Source organism: Conger conger, chromosome 2 (assembly GCF_963514075.1).
Source record: "Conger conger chromosome 2, fConCon1.1, whole genome shotgun sequence".
NCBI lineage: Eukaryota > Metazoa > Chordata > Actinopteri > Anguilliformes > Congridae > Conger > Conger conger.
In genome coordinates this window covers 27,627,449-27,655,272 of record NC_083761.1, presented here as the reverse complement: position 1 = coordinate 27,655,272, position 27,824 = coordinate 27,627,449, and the positions used below count along the sequence as shown (strand labels likewise).

The window sequence follows — 27,824 nt, the reverse complement described above, 5'->3', positions numbered from 1 at the left end:
CCACTCCTTTGAGTCAGCTTGTTCATGTCTTCAAAACGGCAACGAGAGCATGTAAATCCACTAATAAGATCAGGCTCTTACCAAAGAAGACTGCCTTGAGAGCACCTGGTGTGTTTTGAGGGGCGCGTTCAGGATACATCGGAATGAGGCAAGACATGATTCGCGTTTCAGCAAGTTTCAGTGGATGAGGTAGACTGCACACCCACCGGTTTAGTGGACTATTGGGATGCAGAAAATGTGATGCCTTTGTGACGTCCTTATGAAATGTGACTAAGGAGGGAAAGATTAGCCTACCTGTTTTCGTGAGATTTTAACTGAATTCGCCACATGCCCGGGAGGCGAGGAGTCGAACGGCTAGACAGGAGAAGAGACAGGTAACACAAGATAAAAGTATCCAGCTTATTGGTAACAAAAGTTCACATTTATCTCTGCGTCTAATTGTATTAGACATGATAGTATCCAGCTAAAATGTATTTAGGTCTATGTAGGTTGAGCCTGCTTTTATATCTGTGATCACTTGCACTATTTCTATTTATTTATTTACTTACTCACTGACTTATTTAGGCTACTTACTTCATTTATGTATTTACTTGATTACTTTCGTACTGTTGTACTTGCCAAATAGCCCACGCAATAGTTGGAACAATTATTTGTACAATTCGGCACCATAATGAATGCGAAATTAGATGGATATGTGTAATGTGTAATGTGTAATGTGTAATTACCGAAGAGCTAATGTGATAACCGATCATACTATACAGCACTGAGCGGATCAACATTTGCAACATTCTGGAGTCCTTTGCAACATTATGGTGTTTCTGTACACCCAGGCTTCTGGCAATTATTTATTTGGGTGTGAAAACAACAATTGTTTTTATGTTCAAGGTAACTTACGTGTATTTATCGATATATTTTGGGCGAGTGGCCTAATATCTTTCTCCTTGGCACTATTATTTTTAAATCAACTTACATTTCTAAAAAAAGACTTTGTGTGCCTTGCGAACCATTGTTGGTTTAAAAAAAGGGTTAAGATTATTTAACGTAACCCGTTCAGTTTTTCTACCGTTTTTGGAATAGCAAAGCATGTTTATGGGCTATTTTGCATTACATTTTAATGCAGGCAGCCTTAGGTTTATGAGTGAAGTGACAGTAGCACGACTTGTTGATACATGTTTTTTTTTTTTTTTGCGATGAGGTTGTTGGACCAGTTTATTGAGTTCGTTATTCATTCAATTTTCAATTCATAGTCTTTGTTGCTGACAGCAGTGGGTGAGTATGTGTAAGAAATAATAGATTGAACTGTTTAGGCAGAATATTGACCAATATTGTGCGTTGCTATGCCTACTGGTATCACCTTGAGTCCAAATTTCCATGAACACCGTAACATGTTGTGTTGTCATTATTTTGGCTTTCAGAATTTTCTGGAACATTATCGGAAATGTTGACTGGAGATGACATGTGGAGATAGGAATGTGTTCCACATTACTACTATTATTACACCACCGGTGCCTGGTACTAAAACTTTGTCCTATACTAGAGTAACAGGTGAACTTTGCCATGACTTTTAACAGAGTTAAGGCAGATTGGAAGAGAGGCAAATCTCACTGATGAGACCGATATCTTGTAACCACCTCTTGAGTCATTGGGAGGAACGCATATACTGTTAATCCAGGTAACCGTGGCAAACGTAACTCACCCTACGCCTGGCAGGACTTTGGGATGGTTTTGCAGTTGTGCATTATTGCCAGATGAGCTAATTGGAAGCCAAATGAAAACATTTGTATTATTAGTATAATGAAGGTAAAAACTAGTTTTCAAATTAACCATCTAGGTTATTACTACAAATGAAAGATTAACCCCTTAGGTAGCATAACCAACTTTACTCTCAGTGAGCACTATATTAGGTAATTATTAGACCTACAGTCCCCTTAAAAAGTATTGGAACAGCAAGGTCAATTCATTTGTTTCTGCTACACACGGAAATGTCAAGAAAATTGAGTTTGAGGTCAAAAGATGTACATCAGATGACAGATCCGACTTCCAGCTGTTATTTCCTGGTATTTTTAATCTAGATTTGTTAAAAATCTACAAATCTTAGAACATATCAACTTTTGTATCAGACTAGCATATTCTAGGTGAGCAATAGTATTGGAACATGTGACTGACAGGTGTTTCTTGTTGCCCAGATGTGTGCTGATAGATTGATAGGTTAAACAATACATAGTTCTGAATATCTACTCTTCGTTTTAGCCTTTGGTTTTGCCTGTGAAGACTGCATTTGTGTGAGAAAACAGAAACCGACATGAAGACCAGAGAGCTGTCTTTAGAAGAAAAGCAAGCCATATTGAAGCTTAGAAAAGAGGGAAAAATCAGTTTGACCAAGAAAAACAGTTTTATGAACTGATGAGAAGATTAACCTCCACCAAAGTGGTGGAAAGGCCAAAGTGTGGAGAAAGAAGGGATCTCCTCATGATTCAAAACATACAAGCTCATCTGTGAAGCACAGTGGAGGAAGTGTCATGGCTTGGGCTTGCATGGCTGCTTCTGGAGTGGGCTCACTAATCTTTATTGATGATGTAACTCATGATGGTAGCAGCAAGATGAATTCAGAAGTCTACAAAAACATTCTGTCTGCCAATTTACAGAGAAATCCATCCAAACTAATTGGGAGGAACTTCATCCTGCAGCAAGACAATGACTCAAAACACACTGCCAACACAACAAAGGTCTTCATTAGGGAGTAAAGTGGAAAAAGCATGGAAAAGCATCACAAAAGAAGAATACAATAGTTTGTTGATGTCAATGGGTCACAGCCGTGATGCCAGTTATTGCAAGCAAGGGATATGCTGCCAAATACTGTGTTATTTACTTTCATTAACTTAAAAACTCTCTGTTCTGAAACTTTTGCTCACCTAAAATATGGGTGGTCTGATACCAAAGGTGATATGTTCTAAGTAGTTTAACAAATCTAGGTGTAAATGCCAGGAAATAAAAACTTGTGTTTCTTGTTCATCTTTTTATCTCAACCCCAAATGTATTCAGTGTATTGCAAAAACAAAGGAATTGGCCTTGCTGTTCCAATACTTTTGGAGGGGACTGTATTTTTGTTTTACTTATTGGTCTGTGTATTGCTATCCACTTTGAGGTTTGATGCTTGTGTGTTCAGAGATGCTCTTCTGCATACCACTGTTGTAATGCATGGTTATTTGTGTCACTGTCACCTTCCTGTCAGCTTCAACCAGTTTGGCCATTTTCCTCTGACCTCTCTCATTAACAGCGTGTTAATGCCTGCAGAACTGCTTCTCACTGGATGTTTTTTTGTTTTGCGCACCATTCACTGCAAACTCTAGAGACTGTTGTGTGTGGAAATCACAAGAGATCAGTAGTTTCTGAGCTACCACCCTGTCTGGCATCAACAAGCTGAACCTCTTGACCATGTTTGCATGCTTTTATGCATTAGTTGCTGCCACATGATTGGCTGATTAAATATCTACATTAAGAAGCTGGTGTACAGGTCTACCTAAGAAATTGCTTACTGAGTGTATATACTGTATGGCCTATTAGAGAACTGGACATTTTCAGAAATTACCTTAAACCAAGATGGCCTCGTTTTTGACCATCAAAATGAGCTAGGTTCATATTTCTAAAATTAATTCTCAATTATGTTGTTATTATAGTTATATCTTTGTCTAAAATATAACGTTTCATGAAGCTTTGACATTTTACTACAGTAAAAAAGTATATTTTCTATAGAAAAATTGGACACTGTATTAACTTGCATGTCACAGCAGGCTCCAATGTATGATAATTGTGTTGTGGTATTCATCTGCATTCATGTCTGTCCACATCAAAGTTATTTGCTTAATTATTGTTGTTTATCGGGGCAGCCTACAGTATAGCCGACTAGCAAAGGTGCTTGAGTGGGACCTGGAAGGTTGGTGGTTCAAGCCCCAGTGTAGTCACAATCAGATCAGTGCAGCTGTTGGGCCCTTCAGCAAGGATATTAGCCCCACATTGCTCCAGGGGGTATTGGCTCCTGCTTTGTCTAATAAACTGTAAGTAGCTTTGGATACAATTTTACTGAATGCCTCTTAGGGGTTCAAGCCCCAGAGATGTATCCAGGGGGTGATATTACCTTGGCAGAACTTTCTGGTACTTTGAGTTGGGGCAGGTGCATGCAGAAGCCCGAATGAAACAAGCTTTCCCTGCCCCCTGAATTGCATAATTTTATGGAAGCCCTGGTATAACAAGTGAGAATGCACTTGCCTGCGGCGAGATTTGACCCTGTGCCCTTGACTGTGTAATCGCCCCTAGTTAAGGACCATGAGCTACAACTGCAACTCCGGGCACATACAGTATTCATCAAACTACTCCGGGCCAATTTTCATCTGTTTAAGGCTTTATAACTCCAGACGGGCACATCAGATACTATTGCCACACAATTGAGCCCCACCCGGGCCTTTCTGTGTGGAGTATGCATGTTCTCCCCATGTCTCTGGGCATTTCCTCCGCGTTCTCCGGTTTCCTCCCACAGTCTAAAGGCATACAGGTAGGGACTACATTTTCTGTAAACTCTAGAGACTGTTGTACATGGAAATCCCAGTAGATCAGCCCTTTGTGACATATTCAAACCACCCTGTCTGGCACCCACAATTATTCCACTGTCAAAGTCACTTAGATCACATTTCATCCCCATTCTGACATTTGGTCTGCAAAACAGCTGATCCTCTTAACCATATCTGCATGCTTTTATGCATTTAGTTGCTGGCTTTTTAAATATTTGCATAACAAGCGGGTGTACAGGTCTACCTAATAAAGTGTTCTTTTTTTTCTTCAAAACAACATAGGAGACAAAATTGTTGGCACCCCTAACACTTATTATAAATAAAATCAAAGTGGAATTGGCAAGACAGTTTTGCTTAATTTAGTTAATCTCAGTCAAAAGGAAATATTTTGTGTCATTCTATCATCACTTCCTGTTTCACAAGTGTATAAAGGCAGATAACGCAGAATCCTTTGTCATCCATCAGCATGGGAAAAGCCAAAGAACTGTCAATTCAGAAGGGACAGGTGGTAATTAACTATCACAAAAAAACGAAAAAAACAGTTAAACATACCACTTACCACTGTAGGAGCAATAAAGATGTGTAAAACATATGGAATGGTTGCAAACATGCTAGGAAGAAGATGCAAGTACATGTTGGGGTCACCAAGTCTCTAAAAGAACCATAAAATGACTCCTCCATACCAACAAATTCTTTGGAAGGGTGGCTTGAAGAACAGTTAACAAAACCAATCATCTGGAGTTCGCCAAATTTCCTTAGAATTATGTTTGGAAGAAAGTACTAAGGTCAGAATGTTTAACGTTTTGGCAATACACACCATCAATATATTTGGCGGAAAATGAGGAATGCATACAAGGAGAACTACTGCCAAATATGGAGTTGGGTCACTGATATTTTGGAGATGTTTTGCTGCCAGTCTGCTGAGAAGTTGAGACTTGGTTGTAGACAGATTGTCCAGCAGGACAATGACTCCAATGACTCCAAACATACACTCACTGAGCACTTTATTATGCAGACCTGCTGTTTGTACATTTGTCCATGGAATGGTGCCAGACAGGGTGGTTTGAATATCTCAGAAACTGCTGATCTCCTGGGATTTTCATGCACAACAGTCTTTAGGGTTTGCAGAGTATGGTATGAAAAATGAAAAACATCCAATTCAGAGGGCAAAAACGCCTTGTTAAAGGCCAGTTTAGAAGGACCAGACTGGTCGCAGCTGACAGGAAGATGACAGTAACACAAATTATCACGCATTTCAACAGTGCATCTCTGAACACACAATGCGTCAAACCTCTTAAGTGGATAGGCTACAGCAGCAGAAGACCAATAAGTCCAAAATATAAGTTTAATAAACATATATTGTTTAGTGAATACAGTCTTTTTTTCTTAATTTTTATCGAGGGTGCCAATAATTCTGGACCCCAAGGTAGGCATGTGCACATGCTAATGATGCTAGCTGACCGAAGTTGGTAGCCCTGGCCTAAAAATAAATTAACACAATGGCAATATTAGAAAATATTTATAACATATAAAGGGCATATTTATAGCCGACAAATGTCCGTGGTAATGTTGATGTAATGTAATGTAAAAAAAACCCCCACTGCTGGCAGAGTTCATAACCCCCATTGTTGAAAAGTGTATCTTGTCAGTTGTGATTCATTTTTGGAAGCTTTGCGTTAACTTTGCAAGGACAGATTAGACATGACTTTCTGTTGAATGAGGTTTTTTGACAACCAATCCCTTTATCCTGCTTCTGCCAGAAGCTTTTACTCAGGTCAAGCTGCTTCACCTGCTAGTGTCTATAACTGTCATCATGGAAAACGGGAAGGACAAGGTACCCCGTGTATAAAGATCTGAAAGCACATACTTTAGTCAGAATAAATCGCATGCCACCAATATCTGTTTCTGAGACATATAGTTTGCTCTTTCAGATGAACTGTGCTCTGTACCTTGTGATCTCATTATCACATGCTCCAGACCTATTCAAGTGACAGCTTGCTAAAACAGGCCCCTCTGAGTCAATTAGAGTGATGGGTGTAATGCTCCTGTTAATCCTCTCCAAAGCTTGAATGTCTATGCTCTGAATGCGATTCCATTTTAACTGGCTGTGCTGGTTTCACAGATCATACCACTACAAAATCAAGCCTATTTGAAATTACAAATCAAAGCTACTTTACTCATGCCCTATCTTGACGAAGGAATCGTCAGCCTTAATACCTATTGTAGACCTACACCTGTAATGTAATTTCAAATAAAAAGAGTTTCTCTGCATTATTATTTTTCTCTGCATTCCAAAAATGCTGTATCATTTTAAAGCCTCCCAATAGTCTCTGTGTTTTCGCAACAGTAAAATATTGGCGACGCCCCTCCCCCAACATACACTAAGTTAAATATGTCTTGTAGTAACATCCTCACTACACACCATTAATCACACTTTGGTTCAAGCTTGGGAAAGCGGTTCCCAGGCTGTTTAAAATGACACAACTGAACACATTCCTGCAAGATTGAGAAGTTGAGTGCAATGGATGTGGAAAATTATGGACTGTAGCTAGGTGAATGTGAAGTCCTATATGCAAATGTCAGGCAGCTAGTCTCTTTCAATTGCAGAGGTGAATGCAAGCTGGTACCGTTCGTTAGCTTACTCTGTATCACCAAATGATGTTCTGCAGGTACGCACTATGCAGTAGCTACGTAGCTACCGCAAAAAACTCAGGCATATAAAATACACTAAGGATGTTATGTTTCATGTTAAGGAGTTTGCTTGTCACCAATACCCACACATTAATAGCACTACCCTGCTGAAAAAAACTTGGGCAAGACCAAGAGCAAGACCAATTGTGGCCCATCACTTTAGATGAGTAGATACGTATGGTTGGCTGGTGATAAGATCAAGGCTGAGGCCAGGATAATGATGTGCTTGCACAAGGTAAAATATAATATGAGCTTGTTTTTTGATCTCACTAGAAATTGGTTGAAATAGTTTGATTGATTTTCAGCTGTTATGTTGTTCAAAAAAATTGTGAGCATTGCTGTGCATATCATATGGACACTGAGGTTGTTATACTTTTCACACTTCTTTTAATTTTAAAATTAAGTTATACTCAACATGCAGAGGAAAGCAGAGGGATCTCTATACAAACAGACCAGCAATTTTCAAATTATCAAATACTTTTTTTCTTTATATAAAATTACTTGCATGACCTATGCTTTCAGGACTAAAAGTGACTTATTTTGCAAATGTTACTGTGCTATATCTTATTGCCTCATATCCCTAAAAAGCAATGCTTTGATGTATTGTCAACAGTAAAATTGTCAAATTTCCCTCTGGAATAAAATTATTCATTTCTTTGTTTGTTTGTGAGAGGTTGGAGGTTGGCTATTTGAATATTTGACCTTTGCTTTGCATGGAGATTCTTTACTGAGATGGACAGGGGTGGAAAAGGTCCACATTTAAGCTGGTGCACTCTCACAGTCACTCCTGCCGTTAAGACACAGTACAAGTCAGCTGAGAGACAAGGAGGTGTACAGTACAGTATTTTCTCTTGTTACGTAACTGGATCAGGATGAACCTGCTCTAGACTGTTTCATGCTTTGTACTCTCCCTGGACATGTCACCACCCGTCAGGGCCCTGTTGCCATGGGATGTATCCTTCTACAGCAGTAAACAGAAAAAAAGGTGACTGACTTTCTTCAAAAAGTACTGAACAGATGCCTCAAATTTATTTTTATTTATTATGCCCTATGCCCTACCAGAAGGAATTGTATTATGTTGTGGCAGTGTTGTGTTTGCAGCTATGCCTGCTGTTTAGGGTGTGATCCACTTGGGAGGGCTAGCAAACATACTGTCACAAGTTTTGCAAATGGTATTCTTGATTTTGTGTGTAAAAATAAGGGTGAGAAAACACAGCTTTTGTAAGCGGTCTGGAGTGGACTTAAAAGAGAACAGCATAAAGTGATACATTGGGGTATAAAGCCTTGGCCTGTGAAAAGTGAGGGCGGTCTTTTGTCTTTAACTCGGTTGAAGAGTTAATGCTCTGTTTCTTTTAGCTGGTGGCTAATGCGTATATGTTTATTTTGTACTGAATTTGAATATTGTTGAAACTACGGTTGAGGCGACCGACGATACAGATTCCATTCCACAATAAAGGGAGCTTCATTCTCATCCAAGTACTTTAGTCTGTGTCAATGTGTGCCAACTACTAAACAATACTGGGAATCTCACACAACAAGTTAAGGGACTTGTTACAATATACTGTATATATGTTTCACAATTGACAGATACAAAATATGTCCACATTTTTACAAATAATTGGGAAATTATATATGCTCAACAATGTTAGGCAAGACCTAGTTTCTGAATAATGCAACCAGCTCTAACAAAATTTAGTTGTTATACTGTTGGTGTGGACACACAACCACTCCCTTTCATCATGCATTCAACTCAGAAATGAAACTTCCCCTTTGGCAGCAGGAATGCATGGCATGCTATTTTTGTCTAGGTGAATCTGATGGGCAAATGGCTTGGAGTCTGGCATGAGTCATCTAAAGTTGTTTAAGGGAAACTGTTTCTTTACTTCCTCTTTCTCATACCCACTGTACCTGTCAAATGGATGAGAACACCATAATGGGCCCACCACCTGAGGATGGTGATTTCGACCAGTACTGCTTTCTGAGGAAGCTTTATGAAGGTAGATAAGAAAAAACATTGGGCTAGGCATTGTAAATACATTTTGTCACATTGGCTGCAGCCTACGTGTAGCTAATCAGATTCAGGTGTTTGGTACAGGTGATGATGTTGTTACAAAATAAATTGCCAAGTAGATTTACGTATTTTTTTAAAGCTAAAATTGAATGCACACCACCTTTTATGGCTTAGAGCGGGTCCACTTTAGGCAAAATAGATAATTGGTGGTCGGTACATGAACGATATGCGTCTCCTTAGCGGCTAATGGGCTAGCATGGCAACATCCGACTTATTTTACACCAAAAAAAATATGAAAGTAAAGAAAAAAATGACCTCCGGGGGATAAAAATGATTTTTTTCTACATAACTAGGTACATGGTGTTAACATCAGTTTGCCTATTTTTATATATAGTTACAAATACCTTAACGTTTGCTGTTTATCGCACATAGCCGGTCGATAATAGGTGTTTGCACTCTAGCCCAGGTTCTATGAATAAGGTCAACATGCCACCCTATGGGTCTAGCTTCACAGGTTAGGAGACAGAATTACAAATTAACCACTCCCCTCACCTGTACAAATATATTCTCTATTTTGCTGACGACAGCCTCCATGCCCCCTTAATCTTCAAGCCATTAACAAGCCTGTGGTGGCTAGATAGGGATTCTCCAGAAGGAACTGAAGAAAGGACAGCACCTATCAAATGCCACACAAACACTGGCCTCTGCCTCTGGATTGCCAACAACAGAACCTGCTCCAGCGACCAGCATAGCGGACCCAAGTAGAGGGGACCCTAGCTGCCTGTAGGAGGACCCAAGTAGAGGGGGCCCCAGCTACCGGACCAAGAATGCTGGATAACCCCCGTCCAGGGGCCAAATATACAGTCTGAATAACCCTGGGCTTGGGCGCCACCCCAACCCCCGCATCCGAGACAGCATGGTCTGGCTGGGGGATCCCCTCAGCATCCTCAGGACTGATGGAGCTAGTCTGGGCCTCAAGCAGTACCTTGGCACACAACACCCTCATTTTGGCCAGAACCCCTGGCTGAAGAGGAAAGGGGTGATAGGTGTACAGGAGAGCCTGCACATATGTTAGGGCATCTACCCCCAACATCCCTCTGGAGTCTGCCTGAGCCTCCATAAGTGCCATTCAACGGCCGTAGCAGAGACGACCATCTCTGACGGGGGAAGGTGAGCTGCTCACGCTCCTCCAAATCAGCTGTGGTGGAGACGGTCGTTTCTGCCCTAGTGGGGGAAAACGCCAGTCGACACCTGGTGTTAAGACGGCTACATTCGCCCTGACAGGGGAAGGGGCACCGCTCTAGCTTAGTTCCAATCAGCTGTGGCTGAGGTGGTCACTCCTGCCCTGAAGGGGGGAGATGCCGATCGACAGCCCTAGCTGAGTCTGTTGCTTCCATGGGGAACGAGGCTCCACTCAGCGACCCCAATCCTCTCACTCAACTAGAGGATCAGTACTCTGTACAGCCCCCTAGGGGCTTTGGCAGGAATTACACCAAACTCAAGCAGGCTCACATGAACCCCTCTCCAGGAGGCATCTGGAACACAGTGTACCTATGGGGATACTCTCTTGAAGGCCTGGGGCCCTAAGTCACCACACTATGGCTGGCCGGCCCTCTGGGCCCAATGAGAGAAGCCGCTGGCTATTCTCCAAGAGGCCCACCCTGTGCCAGAAACCCATTGCTGCAGTGGTCACGTGTGGTGCAGCCCCAAAGGTACAATCTGGGTGGCTGCTGCCACCAGCCTGAGCAGCCACTGGTTGAACGTTCCATCAACATACATCGGTAAAGATACTTCCTGTGCAGCGATGTGGAAATAAATATTGTGGAGGTCCACTAAGGTTAACCAATCCTTGCGTCTTACAGCTTTACAAAAGGTGTGAAGTTCCATTCAGCTGTGGATGAGATTGTAAAAATAACCTGTTACGAGTCAGTTGTCTTTTTATTATATTTCCCTTTGTATCTGATCAAACATCTGCAAGTACAATGTTCAAAGTATTTGAACTGTTAATATTAAGCCGTGTTTTCCATCTCATCTTGTTTGAATCTGCATACACAGAGGTGAAGCATTGCTATTTGATAAAATAATGTACATTTTTGTTACATTATGGCTACATGAGGGCTCTGCGTAGTCCATACATTTTACAGTTGCGAGCACCTGTGGAGAAATCAGGAAGCATCTGAAGAAAAGATCACCTTCCCGACCACTAAGGGAGTGGAACTACTTGTGCTTTGGGGTTGTCTAGCAGCCAATGACAGAGCACATATATTGTACAGGTGCAAGGAAGAGTGGATTAAACAAAACATTTACAAATCCTAGAAGGTACTGTTCTTGAGGCAGTGAAAACATTGAAGCTGAAAAGAGAATGGATATTTCAGCAAATAATGATCCAAAGCAACTACACACCTCAACCATGAACTACTTACTTACGAACTCACAATTCAGGGTGACAATAGCTCTAGAGGTAGTTGTTGTCTGGCAGTTGGAGGTTTGCCAGTTTGATCCCCCATTCTGTTAAATGTTCTGCCCTCGCAAACTTCACTTTGAAACTTCCCTCAGGGAAGGATGTGATGCAGCACCAAAAGGACACGAGTAGACACTCAAAGCGATAGGGAGGAGCGAGGGAGAAGCGAGGGTGGAATTATTTTAATTGAACCACACTTTTGTAGGATGAATGTTTTAAGAGAACATAATGTAACACTATAATACGTGTATGTAGAATACTATTATATACTGTATAGTTTTAATCTATGTATGTTTGTATTTCTATTTTACATTTTAGCACTCTATAATAATTGTTCACGTAGAATATTTCACATGGCTGAAAATACATAGCATGGCTTTTATTAGCAGTTTTATATTATTTGTATTTATTTATTTATTGTAGCTCTGCATTTATAAGTCAATTCAATGATTGCTTTTACATCGTTATCACCTTTGCATGAGTACAGAGCCAAGAGAACAAAAAATGTACCACTGTTCAAATACGTACGGACTGTGCTGTATACAGAGGGGGCTGATAATTCTCCGCTGGCCAATATCAAATTATCACAGCTGACGTGGTGTTCTTGCTTTCTCCCTAGAGCTGAACCATCCACAATGAGAGGGATTCTTTAGTGGAGGAACTTCAAACTGCTGTGACTAAAGACTGGATTTCAAGGGGCCCAGGTTCAGCCATGAGTGGCCTTGAGAAGCCTCCCTCGGGGTTTAGCAAGCCCACCCACTCAGGGAGCAGCAGCACTATCTCCTCCCGACACTCCCGTCAAGTGAGCCCCGCCCACATTTCTCCCCCACTGCCAATGAGAACACAGTTCTGCATTCTTACAGTACTTTATCAACATCTGACATATTCACATATTGAGATCTGCCAGTGCCTATGGCCACAGATTTGGATATAAAGATGCTGCTACAGTGTATTTGCTTACAATAAAGTGAAGTGAATAAAGCACAAAGTAATGTATGCCAGGGTTGCCATAGAGGAGGGATGTGATTGATATCAAAAAACATACATTTTTAAATACACTTGTGGGATGCAAATGACCATAAAAACTGACACAAGGTATATAAGGTCTATTTTATTATGGCTTTGCACCCTAAAGCACTGACCATTGCCCACTTTTTCAAGTCTTTTGTATCTCACAAATGGAGTCAAAAACATATTTTTGAGACGGAAGAGTCAGGAAAAAATGATTGCTTTTCCACACCAGGTGTATAAGCTCTGTTTATTATGGTCTACACACAATGTTGACTGTGGTCTTCTTTCTAGAACTCCAAAGACTGGGAAGTGATGGATGACACTCAGATGGAGATGTTCTCTGGTGGGGAGACTCCCACAGATATGACCACACCAGGCATCTGTGAGGGCTACTTGATGAAGAGGAGGAAGAGGCCCCTCAACGGCTGGCACAAGGTAAGAGGGTACGCTGGGATGTATGTATGTATGTAGCACTCAATCTTCATGGTGTGTGAACTGAATGGACTGTGGGTGAACCTGAATCTGTTGTATTTTCAGAGGTACTTTGTCCTGGAAAAGGGAATCCTCAAGTACTCAAAAACCCCTCTAGATGTAAGTGTGTAATAACTTGCCTTTTCATTAATGCAATCTGAAAAGATGAAAGTCAAGTTTCTTTTCTTTTGACTGTGGTCTGAAAAATAGTATTTTCACTTATTTTCTCCAGATTGCAAAGGGTAAACTGCATGGTTCATTCGACGTCAGCCTGGCAGTCATGTCGATCAATCAGAAATCAAAACACTTTGACCTTGATACAGGGGACAATCTGTATCACTTGAAGGTAGGACTATACAGTGTATCAAGATCTCAGTACAGAGATAACAGATGTTCATTTTTCATTTTTCAAATGTTATCACACATGACAAGTTTTATTTCTGTGAGCATGTTGTTCTCTAAAAGTAACTTTAATCTTTTTAGAGAAAGAGAAGCCAATTGAAGTCGCACATGTACTGTAGCATGTAATATTGTGAAATGAACTGAAAATATATAGTAATATAAGATAATCCATGAATATTATATGAATATTAAAACTAGGGAGAGCCAAGCGATTCTGGTTTTCAGTCTACTTCTCCTATTTCCAAGCTAGAATGTATTGTATAACAGCTGTTAAACACCCTGATAGTATACTATATCCTCCATGTGCAACCTTTAGGCAAAGAGCCATGATCTATTCTACATCTGGGTGACGAAACTGAGTGCCCATCGCACCTTTAAGAAGAATGAAGCCGTGCACATGCACAACGGGTTTCTGCAGGCACTGTCACAGGGAGGCAATGTGCTGCCTTCTGCCACCTGCTTTATGCAGCGGAATGGAGGCTTGCCAGATGTGAGTATATCACCAAGCAATAAATCACTGCCGTTTGTGTCCTGATAAAGAATACAGTGGGTCTAGTTGCCACAGTGGTTGATAGTGGATGCTGATTTCCTGATTTACGGATTATTCTTTGTATTTTTACTATTATGTGTCACTTAAAACTCTGTTATTATTTATCTGTTATCTATGCAGAAACCACAGTTCTTTATATAAAATGTTTTAAATGAACTGGTGGATAATGGTTGTACAAATATTGCTTCAAATAAACTGTCAGCAATAAATGGCCATATTCCCATATCTTCCCGTATACCAAATTCTTTGCTAAGCAGAATAAGTTGTGATACCAAGAAGGGGAAGGCAGATACAGTAATCCGAGCAGCTTCACAACACCCAAAGTCTGGGGTTAATGCATTTGACAGGTTACTATGCATTGTTCCATGCTTCATTTGCAAAATAGTTAATGATAACTTCATTCAATGGAACAATTATATGATTTTTTGACCTCCCCACGGTCTCCACCTGTGATACAGCCTTCATACTACAACCAATATAAGAGCACTGCATCAACCATGAATGAAGCGGCTCCCCCAGTGGAGGAACTGCCCACTGCAAGCCGGAGAGTCAACAACAAGGTGTCGGCGTGGTTGCAACAGACTCAGGATACCGACTGCTGCTTCCATGGTGAAATTCTTCATTTGTTTCAGGGAGTATGCTGTGCAAACTCAGTGGTGCTTTAAAAGGATAAAGTTGATGCTAGCAGTGCACACCATTTGAATCCTAGCTTTGAGTATACAGATTGTCATGCTGCCAATTACCGCATTATATTTACTGTCATATTGTTGTTTGCAATAATAATAATAATAATAATAATAATAATATATTATTATAATTACTTCTACATACAGACATACAACATTACATTACATTATTGGCAGTGACATGCAGTTGATTAGACTAAGCAGGAGACAATCCTCCCCTGGAGCAATGTAGGGTTAAGGGCCTTGCTCAAGGGCCCAACAGCTGTGCGGATCTTATTGTGGCTACACCGGGAATCGAACCGCTGACCTCGCGGGTCCCAGTCATGTACCTTAACCACTATGCTACAGGCCGCCCTACAAATACTATTGTATCCCTTTAACTAGTTAGGCTTCCTCTATGGAGACACTAAGAAGACTACTTCTGAGAATATAGATTACATTTTGGACAAAGGCCTGGTGCTGTTCTGTAAAAATAAGTGTTCTGTCCAAACCCTGATCCCTGCATCTGCAGAGCTGAGTCGCTGCCAGAATGATCTGACTGAGCTAAACCAGCTGGTACAAAGGCTGCTGTCCCTGGAGGGTGGGGGCCCACCCTTCAACGACGGGGAGCTCCAGCGCATCATCAGCATGCAGGTAAGATGAACCGGGCATCTCCTGCCCACATGCTTGTGAACAAGGCCTGATCACTCCATGCCTGTGCTTCACAAGCCACTGCATCTGGGTCCGAGAAACCTGTCTGTGACTGGCATAGCCAAGAATAATCCCAAACACTGCCATTTTGTGGCTCCTCCAATACATCAATCCGCTGTGTCTCTGCAGTCCACTAGTGTGACTTTCACAGAGTTCGAGAAGGACACTTTGAATGTTTTCGCATTCAGACTCTAGGTGCTTCACTGACTAGAGGGGGTCATTCTGTGAGCCTGCTGATCTCAGTCAGTATTGCCATGATCCAGATGTCATACACTGCAAAAACAAAAAATAACAAGTATTTTTGTCTTATATTGAGACGAAAACATTGCCAATGAGGTTTGATTAATTTCAAGATTTGCCACTGTAATGAGAACATTAACTTAATACAAACTAATATTATCAACTTGAGAAAAAATTAAAACTTAAGTCTTATTACAATGCATGTTAAGTCACTTTTTGCACTGTACCAGATAATGAGGCCCATCCACACCTCACACAGTCTTCGCAGGGTGCTTTTATCAAGACTGTCAGTACAGGTTGGTTCCTGCAACATGCACTCTTTATCATGTTTGTCAATCGCTTTCCAGAATCTCACCCTAGAGAAACCCAAGAAGAAATCCAAGGTCTTGGGACACTCGCGGACACTGTCCAGGTTCGAGGCTCTTGGAATGGTAAGAATCTTCCTCCTTTTCTGTTGTCATTTCTTATTAAAAGAAGCCTTTAGGAAAACAGATTGTTTTCCATCTGGATTGTCTGACAGTAGCCGTTGAGTGTGGCCCATCTCTTGATCCTTCTGCCGTAGTTTGGAACAAAGCAACATTTTGAAGCTAATGGCCCAGTATATGCACTGTATATAAAAACCATTCTGTAACAAATAGCATAGTGGTTTTGAATATCAGCAGTCCTAACCCCAAAGTAACCTTTAAAATACTTTTTCCACACAAAGCCTTTTCGCCGGATCACTAAATCGGTGAGTGTGACACAGTAGAGAGACTGTGAAAGATCTCCAATAACGATCATTTGATAGCTTATTAATATTATTTAGCTGTCGTTTCACTTGTACGCATGAGGAACATACATAGGTGGGAGTTTGCTCAAGCCAATATAGTTGAGGGAACTTTAAAAATGTAATTTTTTAATTTAGTTTTAGAAAACAATTCACTGCTTCACAGCAACCTACTTTTAAATTCTCATTGACTACCTGCATTCTTATATGGGAGGTACCTTCTTACCTATTGATTTGAACAGGCAAACAAAAGAATGTCATGATTGAGATATGTTTCTTCTATAATACAGTATTCTGGTTGATATTCTTCCAGTCCATGTACTGTATATTCAAAGTTGATTTTATTTAACTCTGAAAAGGATGTAATTAAATATTGGACACCATTTGGTAATAACTATCCTATTTTAATATGTATAATCAGTTTTATTTTAGATTTATAGAACCCTTTACATTTTCTTATTTGACTTACTTTTCTTGACAAAAGTCAGAATATCATTCAAAATATCAATCCTATGGTTTTTGCACTCCACCTTGCATTCTCACATTATAATTTACATGTTTAAACCGGAATAAATACAATATTTCATTAAACAACTAAAAAGTTTCACAAACACAGATTAAGCTTAGTCCTGGACTATTGAGAAATTAAAATTTGTCTCGGAATGTGTCTGTGAAACTGGCCCATAGTGTTTGTTATACAATTAACTTGAATGATGTTTATGTGTGAACTAGCATTGCAATAGGGTTTACCATAGGTTTACTGTAGTTTGGCTATATTCCTGTGCAATAAAGCTACTGATTCTTGCTTTGACATACAGTGGTGTTCCTTTTCTCCATCCTAACCTCTTCTCCCATCCCACAGCTGTCATCCAGCCAGCTAAGCAGCTCCTCTCACCTGGGCAACTCGGTCCCCTCCATCCCCGAATACTTGCACTCCCAGCTATCCCCTCCCACCACCATCTCCCCAGAGGCAAAGAAGATCCAGCAGGACATCTGCACTGTGTCCCAGAGGGGTGAGAGTCGCAGCTTGATGCCCCCGGACCCGCCTAGAGGGTTTGCAGTCTTAAACAACCGAACGTCGGCGACCATCGGGATACAGTCTGCCCGGTGTATGCGTGGTGTCTGCTGTGGTCGGCCCTCGCAGAAGGTGTCAAATTAACTGTAATGTCATTGGTTTTCCTTGTCTTTGAAAATCTACGATGGAAATTTCTGTCTCCACCTCTCCTGTGTACAGTGACCACATATACTATGCGTGGCTTTGGTAGCACCCTCTCTCATAATCTCTCTCTCCGTTTCCCTGCAGTGCACATGTCTCTGAAGTCGGTACATGACACCCTGGTCCTGGAGCGTCGGAGGCTGAGGGAGGCCTGGAGCAGCCCCGACCTCCACCAGTCTACCTCCCGGCAGCTAGCCCATCTGTGCACTGCTCTCTCTGAGGTGAACTCAAGACCCAATATTACACAACTGGAAGGTCTCAAACACCAAACATTTGGATTCAAAAGCATCTCTGGAACACTAAAATGATACACAACAATGGGTTACTTTAGTGACACAGCTGTAGTTCACAGTGGGCTGTTGTTCTTAAATGTGAAGAACACATTTGACTGCCCCAAAACTGGTTGGAGCAGTCAAGCTGATACATCTCACAAGAGGTGTGCTCTGCAAAAAAAAATTATATTCTGAAGTCTAAATATGAGACTAAAATGCTTGCTAAGATTTACTTGTCTTTTGGTGTTGATGGTCTATTCTTCAAAATCATTTCATATTTACAGAATTTGTGCAGTTAGATGTGTCATTTTATTATGATTAGTATTCTGCAGGATTTGTGCTAATTTTGTTTTGAGCAGGAACTGAATTGGATACCACAACTGCTGCTACACCTCCCCACCCCCACCTGTCTGCTTGTTTTAGTTAGTTCAGAGGTCTCCAGAACTTTACATTCCCCAATAGCAGAGGCCTAACTAGTGTCTCCATATGTATGCATGTATGTATTTGTGTGTGTGTGTATGTATGTGTGTATAATTGTGTATGTATGTATGTGTGTATGTATGTACGCATCCAGTTGGAGATGAAATCCCGTCTGACAAAAGTCCACTCCCTATCCCTCACCTCCGACTCCTCGGACGAGTCCGTCAGCACTGTCCGCCCGGAGCAGGTGTGTTGGTATCCCAAATTCCATAACCTGCTGTACCTATATCCACTCATTAATCTTCTCATGGGTGTTCTTCCTCCTCTTATGTTCTTTAACCACTTCTCACTTTCCCAACTGTCGGTTCCTCTTGGTCTCTCAAGCCAAAATAACAACCTTTGGTTCGGCTTCAAGGTGCTTCTATTTGCATGAGCTGTGTTATGTGTTCATGTGGTGCCAGAACACTTAACATACAGTGCAGTCCGGAAGTATTTGGACAGTGGTACAATTTCTGGTCTTTTTTCTCTGTACTCCAACACATCGGATTTGAAATGAAACAATGAATAAAGAGGTTAAAATGTAGATTGTTACCTTTAATCCCATATCAGATAATCCATGTAGGAATTTTATAAATTATGTTCAAAACAGTTGATTTTGGTAAGCATATTATTTGGCCTACAACTCTGCCTGTTTTTTTTCTTATTTCTCAGCCTCATAATTGTTTCCTTGACTGTCATTGAGGGACTATGTATAAAAAGGGATGTAATTCCTACATAGATCACCCAATATGGATGTCAATACCCTCATATTAATTGCTCCATTTTTAATCCAATGTGCATGACTACAGAGTCAAAATAAATTGTTCCACCATTGTCCAAATACTTATGGACTGCAGGGTAGATTTTGTCAACAGCATGCATTTGCAAGAAAGATCAAAGTCATCAAAGGCAGCGGTATAAATCTGTATTGTTATCTCTTTCTTCCTCCCTCTCTCGCTCTCTTTCTCTTTTGCAGGGTCCTTACTCATCCACCAAGCAATCTAAACGGCATTCATGCCGCCGGGCCCCCTCCATGGCTGAGTCAACGACAGAGTACTTTGACGCCCGTGACACCATCCTGTGTGAAACTTCCTCCGAGGCTTCGGATGAATCAGGACTGAGCGACGATACCACTAGCAACTCTGAGCAGGCGGAGCAGCGTGGTTAGTCTTCATTTCCCACTGCTTCCAGACATGGAGCCATGTATTTATCTTCTTAATTTCACTTCCTTAATGCATTCTGATTTGATGATTCGGATAGCAATGAGTGATTTGTATCTTATTACTGTACAATGATGTCACTGCCATGTGTGCTCCTCTGTGTGCTCTGTTAAACTCTTTGAACTTTTTGATAGTGTAAACTATGTCAAAGTTTTTTGTTTGGGGTGGGAACACCGAGCATTCTACCCAGATAACTGCTGATTTTTATGTTTGACTGGACTGCAAAAAACTAAAAATAAGTCAATCTCACAAGGTTTTTGTCTTATACTGCAGATATTGCAGATATTGTTATATTGCACTTGTTTAGTGATGGTTCCATATCAATGGGCCTCATGCAAGAACAACTTGTACGAACAGATTTGTTCTTACATCTCTTAATTCAAGTGATTTAAGAGAATTTGCCACATTCACCAATTTTCTCTTATTTTGAATTGTTTCTTAGGTAGGAACAACATTTACAAGTGGTCCCAACCTGTTGTATGAGTCATGTAAACAAGAGACTTGCAGTGCAAGAGTAGCACAGCTCGCCTGGCACACAGAACAGAAGAAAACTCTGATTATATGATTATCTCATGTGAAAAGAAGCAGCTAGTAATGCCATGTGTGTTGGAGAACCACAGATATCAGAGTCACCAAAATCTGCAACGAGATTTCTGAATGCATTCAGCTGCACTTGTAGACGATTGGATATTCCAAATTGGATATGCTCAGCCCTGCGTTGGGTGACATTTTTTTAAACTACTGAAAGACCTATTGGAGTGATGATAATGAATTAACGACCATGATTTTCAATCGCAGCAAGCGTCACTCTGAAGTACCGCGAAAGCCTCTCCAATGCGGCAAACATGACCGTCCGCGTTCCCAAGGACACCGGCCGCCGCACCACCCTGCCTGCTCCGGGCCCCGACAACAGCCACATCGGCCTGATGACCATCCTCTACAACAACATTGGAAAGGACCTGTCGCGCGTCTCCATGCCCATTCCACTCAATGAGCCAATCAGCTTGCTGCAAAGACTGTGTGAGGAACTGGAATACTCTGAGCTGCTGGACACTGCCAGCCAAACAGAGGACCCCTACCAGAGAATGGTTAGCATGAGCTACTTATCTTTTTCTTTCTAATATTCACATCAACCTCACTGTCAATCTTTGCTTTGTGTAGCGGAATGTAATAATATGATATTCAATTGGATTTACAGTAATTATATATTGAATATTATATCAATTTTTTTTTTTTTTGGAATTTGAATATCCCCATAAAATTGAATTTTCATTGAATTGACCCCAAGTCTTCCTACAGTAGTTAAAGTCACTCTTCCATTATATTATGGAGATTGAAACATTGCAGTCAAAGCTGCTGGTATTATTATATATCTGCTTAGCTGATTATCTGATGCTAACTGGAGTAAAATGGCTGTGGAAAGCAGATTTTTCCAACGCTTATTATTGTTGTGTGTGTGTGTGACTAATAGAGTGACCAATTATAGCTTCCATGCCATCTGTCAGCCGGTATTTTTTGCTGACGGAAATTGAATTAATTGTACTTTAAGCTATTTGTATATATATATATATATATATGTATATGTTCCATGTGTAGGATAAAGGAGAGGGTTTTCATAGTTCTCTCTCTCTCTGCTCTGACCAGGTGTACATTGCTGCCTTTGCCATCTCTGGTTACGCCACCGCTCGCTACCGCAACAGATACAAACCCTTCAACCCGATCCTGGGAGAGACCTTTGAATGCATACGAGAGGACAGGGGCTTCCATTACATCAGTGAACAGGTCAGGACTAGGCCTGACCAAGAGGGCCCACTTCTTCTGCTTTTACTCTGTTACTGTCCTCTCAGACTCAGCTATCATCACTCATGTTTTCATATGTTTTCATGGTTAGTTTAAAAGAAAACGAATCCAGGATGCAGTGGAAATCTGTCAACGCTGACACAAACCAGTGCTCTTCGCCATCAACAATATGGACATTTTAATATCGGGGGCATTCTGACTAGAATATTGCCAGTGAAGCGGGCTGATAATTGAAATTAGGCATTAATTAGGCTTAAGTCAGTGTTTGCATAATCTCTTGTTTTCTGTCTCAAGGTTTGCCACCATCCCCCCATTTCTGCCTGCCATGCTGATGCAGACAACTTCTCATTCTGGCAAGGTAGGGTCCCTGTTATAATTAAAAACGAGCCTGCATTTAATCACATTTATCACCGATGTACGTACTAAGTAGATGGTGTGTGTATACATATGGAGTATGGTGTGCATTTTGGCATTTGTATTTACATTTACAGTTTTCAAATCAGCTCTAATGTCTAAAATTAGTATTTTGGCTACAGCGAGTAAGTAAATTAGTATGATAACAAGGGTAGAACAATAGCAGACTTTAAAATTGACATGGAGCACTTGAAGCAGCATGTATGCACACACACATATGAAACACTGCTGCCTTAGATTTTCTGTGTTGTGCTTTACAGACCAGCGTTGGAAGAACAAATTCTGGGGTAAATCACTGGAGATCATGCCAACAGGGATGGTGAATGTCACTCTTCCCAAGTGAGTGCTTAATCTCAGGTTTCTTCAGCTCATGGACCGAGATTAAAAGGGAATAGAAACTAGAGGTTTTTAGCGATTTGATTGTCGGAAACAAAAGGATGTTTACTTAGAAGTGTGGATATTGACACTACATGTGATAACTAAAAACATTATACGATAATCATAATTTAGTTTAACACTTCTACACTATTTATTTATTTATTTTCTATTAATTGAACTCTTTGTATTCCTTGGTCAAATCCTTTGACTCTGACCTACTGCCCTCCTATTGTTGCCAACCTGTAGGTTCAATGACCACTATGAGTGGAACAAAGTGGTGACCTGCATCCACAACGTATTGAGCCAACAGCGTTACCTTGAACACTATGGCGAGGTCATAATCCGCAACCTGAACAGCACTGTCTGCACCTGCAAGATCACCTTCGCAAAGGTTAGCTCTGTGCTCCACCATCAGTCTACACTCTCAAAAAATGGTTCCAAAAGGAATCCTGTGAAGAACCCTGTGTTGTTAAATGGTTCTTTGTCAGGCAAAATTGGTTCTTTGTCTTGAAGCTTTCATACTTCACACCTATGATAGACGGTTCCAAAGAACCATTTTTTCTGCATTACATTACATTACAGGCATTTGGCAGACGCTCTTAACCAGGGCGACGTACAGTTTAGATTACAGTACAGATTAGACTGGGGACAATCCTCCCCTGGAGCAATGCAGGGTTAAGGGCCTTGCTCAAGGGCCCAACGGCTATGCAGATCTTATTGTGGCTACACCGGGATTAGAACCACTGACCATGCGTGTCCCAGTCATTTACCTTAACCACTACGCTACAGGCTGCCCTTAACTTCTAAGAGTGTATACACAGTCCCGCCCGGACTGTGTCGAAGTGTCTCTGAGCAAGACACCTAACCCCCATTTGCTCCTGACGAGCTGGTTGGTGCCTTGCAGGGCAGCCAATCGGCGTTGGTGTGTGAATGTGTGAGTGTGTGTATGAATGGGTGAATGCGAAGCATCAATTGTACAGCTCTTTGGATAAAGGCGCTATATAAATGCCAACCATTTATATGAGGAGAAAATTTTACCAAGTTTAAACTAAACTGTTGTGTAATGTTTAAAATGCTAGACAGAGAAGTAATATGCTTTTATATTAAAAGTATTTTTAAGAGATTAAAATGACAGATGCGTTGTCTCTCTCCCCCACCTCAGTCCAGTTACTGGGGTTCTGACAATCACACAAACGAGGTACAAGGGACAGTTCTTGACCAGGCCGGCACTGTCATCCACCAGTTTGGGGGTCTCTGGCATGAGGGTATCTTTTGTGACACCCTGCCTGTACCACAGTGCATCTGGAAACCAAGTGAGTATTAAGCCAGTTAAAGAAGGCAGGGTCATTTTGGTGCCATGGCGATCTTTTCGGGTAACATCACTCAAAGTAAAAGATGAGACTCAGCTTTTCTGTGATCCAAGCTCTGTCTTCCCTGCTGAAAAAAATAGAAAAAACTCCTGGTCGCTGGTTGACCAGTTCAGGCCAGCTCCCAGCTTGACATGGTTTGACCAGCTCAAGCTACAGTATGTTTTGAAACAGCTGGTTAACCAGCTAACAGCTCAGACCTGGCTGGTAGATCAGCTCATACCCAGCTAGACCAGAGTTATGACCAGCTTGGCCATGCTGGTCAACCAACTCATACCCAGCTAGACCAGCTTATGGCAGCTCAATTTTCAAGCATAGCTGGATTGATGGCTGGAGGGCTTACCTTGGCTTCTTCTGACTGTTGTCCTATAGCCCCTCAACCCAGTGAGAACTTTGCATACTATGGCTTCTCGAGATTTGCAATGGAGATGAACGAGCTCACCCCCGAGTTGCTTCCCCTGCTGCCTGCCACAGACACCCGCCTGCGTCCAGACCAGAGGTGAGTGGTTCTTCCTGGGCTCAGAGGAGAAGACCAACTCTATCTACCAACATGAGTTTAACACTTCCATGGCAGCTGTGCCCTGTGATGACCAGTACACATTTTTCAGGGACAAACATCTTAGGTCAGTGGTATCCAACTCTGTTTGGCCATGTGTATGCAAGTTTTCATTCCAACCAGTTAATGCCGCCTTAATTGATTCCATTCACTCATTCAGCCATATACATGTAATTGCAATAAAGCAGAGAATCTAAGCAACAGTTATTTAGAAAGGACAAATTTTACATAATATACATATATGTGAACTTACAGTCATAATTCAGCCAATATTTAAACAAATTATATAATTAAGGTTGAAATAAAAACCAGCATACACATGGCCCTCCATGGCACTGAGTTTGAGGCCACTGCCTTAGGTAATAAATATGGTATTAAATAAACTTTTTGGGAGCACATTTGAACAAGCCAGTTATAGTCCATGAAACTGGTGAGGTTGCCATCAGAAAACCAGCGAGAATTTTGGATCTTGTGGATCGGAGTCATCTCAAGCAGGTCTAAAAAAGAGACTTTAAAAAGAAACTTATGCTTGTTTGTGTTTTTGATTCATTGGGGCTTATTTGAACCCACCTGGAGTTCTCAGACATTTTGCCTCCTCAGGATGTTGGAGGAAGGGAAGGTGGAAGAGGCAGAGAAGAAGAAGGATGAAGTAGAGAACAAGCAGAGGGACCGCCGGAAGGAAATGGCCAAAAGGGGGGAGGAGCACATCCCTTGCTTTTTCAGGTTAGCATGGAGGTTACATGGAGTTATCCTGTCCCTGTAAACATAATGTGGTATACTGACTACCTGTTTATTATACTTACCTGCAGTACCACCCCACACCATAAGGAGGTACAGTTGACCCCTAAGGTTATCAAGTTGATGAGTTGACAGATAGAGATTAAGAGTGGTAACTGCAGTGACACATTGGTGAATCTGTAAACTACGTGAGACTGAATAAAACCGGTAAACTCAAGTACAGTGAAACTACATATGTTCAATAAAACCACGTTATCACACATAATAAATGGTTTCCCATGTTTCTACTGTAAAAAAGTGCATTGAGAAAACATGGACCAGTGTTAAACCAAGATTCTGGTGTTTTCCAAACATATATTCAGAATGTGTGATTTTGCTCAGGCTCAAATCTCCCACAGAAACTTGACTATCTGACTTGACTGACTATCACTTTCTTGACTTGACCACACTGTCCACTAATTACCAGAGGTGGGAAATCTAGGGGCGGCACGGATGGTGCAGTGGGTAGCACTGCCGCCTCACAGCAAGGAGGTCCTGGGTTCGAATCCCCGTCGGCTGGGGCCTCTCTGTGCGGAGTTTGCATGTTCTCCCCGTGTCTGCGTGGGTTTCCTCCGGGTACTCCGGTTTCCTCCCACAGTCCAAAGACATGCACGCTAGGCTGATTGGAGAGTCTAAATTGTCCGTAGGTATGAGTGTATGAGTGTATGAGTGTGTGATTGAATGGTGTGTGTGCCCTGTGATAGACTGGCGACCTGTCCAGGGTGTATTCCTGCCTTTCGCCCAATGTATGCTGGAATAGGCTCCAGCCCCCCTGCGACCCTGATCAGGATAAGCGGGTTCAGATAATGGATGGATGGATGGATGGGAAATCTAGGGATCAGAAAGTAAAAGTCCTGCCACGTGTTTCTTCCACTCATGAACTCTGATGCTGATGTCACTAAATACTTATACCTCCTGGCTGAATTCTGCTAATTAGCAAACCCAGAGGATTGGAACAAAATACTGGAGACAACTTTTTGCACCTCTGCTGATTACTGGCTCACTTCCTTTTTCCTCAACTTGAGTATGTTTGGAAGGCGCAGTTGTGAACGGTTAACAGGTGCATTCTTGTCCTGTTATGGTAAAAAATGACTTACCTGATTGCAGATATCAGCTGTGATATTAGTGGAACTTAGAACAAAATCAGTCAAATACAAAAGGAAATACATTAATTGACTCTAGTCTGTATTGGTTTAATGCATCCAATTATATTTTTTCAAGAAAGTGTCTAGCCTGAAATTAACAAAAGTTGTGACAGAATTGTTGTAGTTGTTTACCTTGAATCAAAGCTCTCATGTAGATGAATAAAGCTCATGTTCAGAAGCTCAGCCTTCCTTTACGGCACATAGACACTAATGCAAATATGATTGGAATTGGCCATTTCACTCTGCTTAATCCTAGTAATGTTGCCGCAGGCCAAAACAGAGAGCAAATGGATACTAACAATACATTCTGTCTTCAGGAAAGCCATTGATGCTGCTGGACGGGATGTATGGTTAACAAATGGAACCTACTGGAAACTCCGTGAGAACCCCAGATTTGCCAACACGACAACCCTGGATCTGTGGTGAACTGCAAAATTCATGTACCATGACTGTTCTTAACCTTCTCCATTATATTACCCACACCTGCAAACATGAACCACAGATTGTGTGGCACTTTTATCAGCATGAATGAGTTGCCTTTGGTTACCCACTTTGCTGATCAGGAAGAGGCAAAAAGCTTTTTGATGCTCCTTGTCTTCATTTTATTGTCAAGGAATGTGTGGCAGCACGATTCCACAGCCAGGCTGTAATAGAACTGAATAGGATGATGTTGAAGATGGGAGGGCCACGAATATGCATCTCTGCAGTACGCTTCGGAAATATTACATGCATGGCAAATATTATTTTAAGTCCACTTTTTAAGTGTATTATTGCATATTTAGCTTGGTATTTTGGACTGTTTGTATATGTATGGGACTATTATAATATTGAATTAAAAGTTGTGAGCAGGGTGATTATATTTGGGGCAAAAAGGTTTGATGTTTACAGAGAATACATTTTTTAAATTTCATTGTGGATCTTTAGGGAGCTTCAGGGATTTATAATATAGTTGTTTTTGTTTGCAGTCCTTACTTTACTCAATAATATTGGTTGTCTGAATATTGCACAGATCTTCTGTCAATTTACAATAGGGGTAACCCTGGAAATCTATTGTATATTATTCTTCACTTGAAGTGGCAATCTAAGATTTTTTCATATGAACAAATACCATATTTTAGACATATTCACACTGTTCCCATTTCCTTAGCAATGCCCATTGACCGTTGTTGTTTCATTACATTTCTATAAATGCTAATTTTAAGATGGTGGAGGGCCCACCACAAAAGAAGGAGGAGTTTGAGTTGTCTTTGTTTGCAGTACAATGGATGAAAGTACAAGTAGTAATGTGAAAAAATGAAACCACACCAACAATCAGGAAAACCAGAGAATTATGGGAATTGAGTGTTGAATAGACCTGTTATGACCACATGTCACCATGGGTGGCCGCTAAATCCACCAAAACCAAAGAAATCGGCAATTGCCACTTTAAAGTAGAATTAATATTTTGTTGATATTTTTTTTATCATTTTAGTGGTGAAATCTCTTGATCCTTGTATGTAATTGGCATGCCAAATTACTTTTTAGATTTTATGTAGGAGAACACGGGAAAGAGAACAATATTAGACTGTGTTAAACTAATGGATAACCTAATGGTTATGGAGAGGTCATAAGATTTACTGTAAAGAGCAAATGTTGATAAATACACAAATAAAAATGATCATCAAATCAAATGAATG

General features: G+C 41.1%; 1 protein-coding gene across 3 annotated transcripts; it reads left to right on the top strand.

Moving 5' to 3' along the window:
• Positions 1-37: 37 nt before the first annotated feature.
• On the top strand, positions 38-27,818 carry osbpl7 (oxysterol binding protein-like 7). Of its 3 annotated transcripts, none has more exons than XM_061229196.1 (22): positions 38-148; positions 12,348-12,530; positions 13,031-13,174; positions 13,277-13,330; positions 13,443-13,556; positions 13,929-14,102; positions 14,621-14,771; positions 15,360-15,481; positions 16,126-16,209; positions 17,407-17,557; positions 17,848-17,981; positions 18,607-18,699; positions 19,468-19,654; positions 20,510-20,799; positions 21,356-21,493; positions 21,806-21,869; positions 22,186-22,264; positions 22,550-22,694; positions 23,466-23,616; positions 24,043-24,169; positions 24,827-24,949; positions 26,466-27,818. In XM_061229196.1, exons 2-22 carry the CDS (start codon positions 12,441-12,443, stop codon positions 26,572-26,574), a joined length of 2,724 nt encoding a protein of 907 aa, XP_061085180.1. In that variant the 5' UTR covers positions 38-148; positions 12,348-12,440; the 3' UTR covers positions 26,575-27,818. The 3 variants fall into 3 exon arrangements, with proteins under 3 accessions (XP_061085180.1, XP_061085189.1, XP_061085171.1); XM_061229205.1 differs by having other exon boundaries at positions 101-189; XM_061229187.1 differs by lacking the exon at positions 38-148 and adding an exon at positions 196-374.
• The last annotated feature ends 6 nt before the right edge of the window (positions 27,819-27,824 follow it).

What these genes read in the sequence shown, in the direction of transcription:
- osbpl7 (XM_061229196.1), top strand. Translation starts at nt 12,441, where the DNA reads ATGAGTGGCCTTGAGAAGCCTCCCTCGGGGTTTAGCAAGCCCACCCAC. An exon ending in ACTCAAAAACCCCTCTAGAT is followed by an intron (nt 13,331 to 13,442) that starts GTAAGTGTGTAA and finishes TATTTTCTCCAG; the next exon opens with ATTGCAAAGGGTAAACTGCA. An exon ending in TGAGCAGGCGGAGCAGCGTG is followed by an intron (nt 19,655 to 20,509) that starts GTTAGTCTTCAT and finishes TTTCAATCGCAG; the next exon opens with CAAGCGTCACTCTGAAGTAC.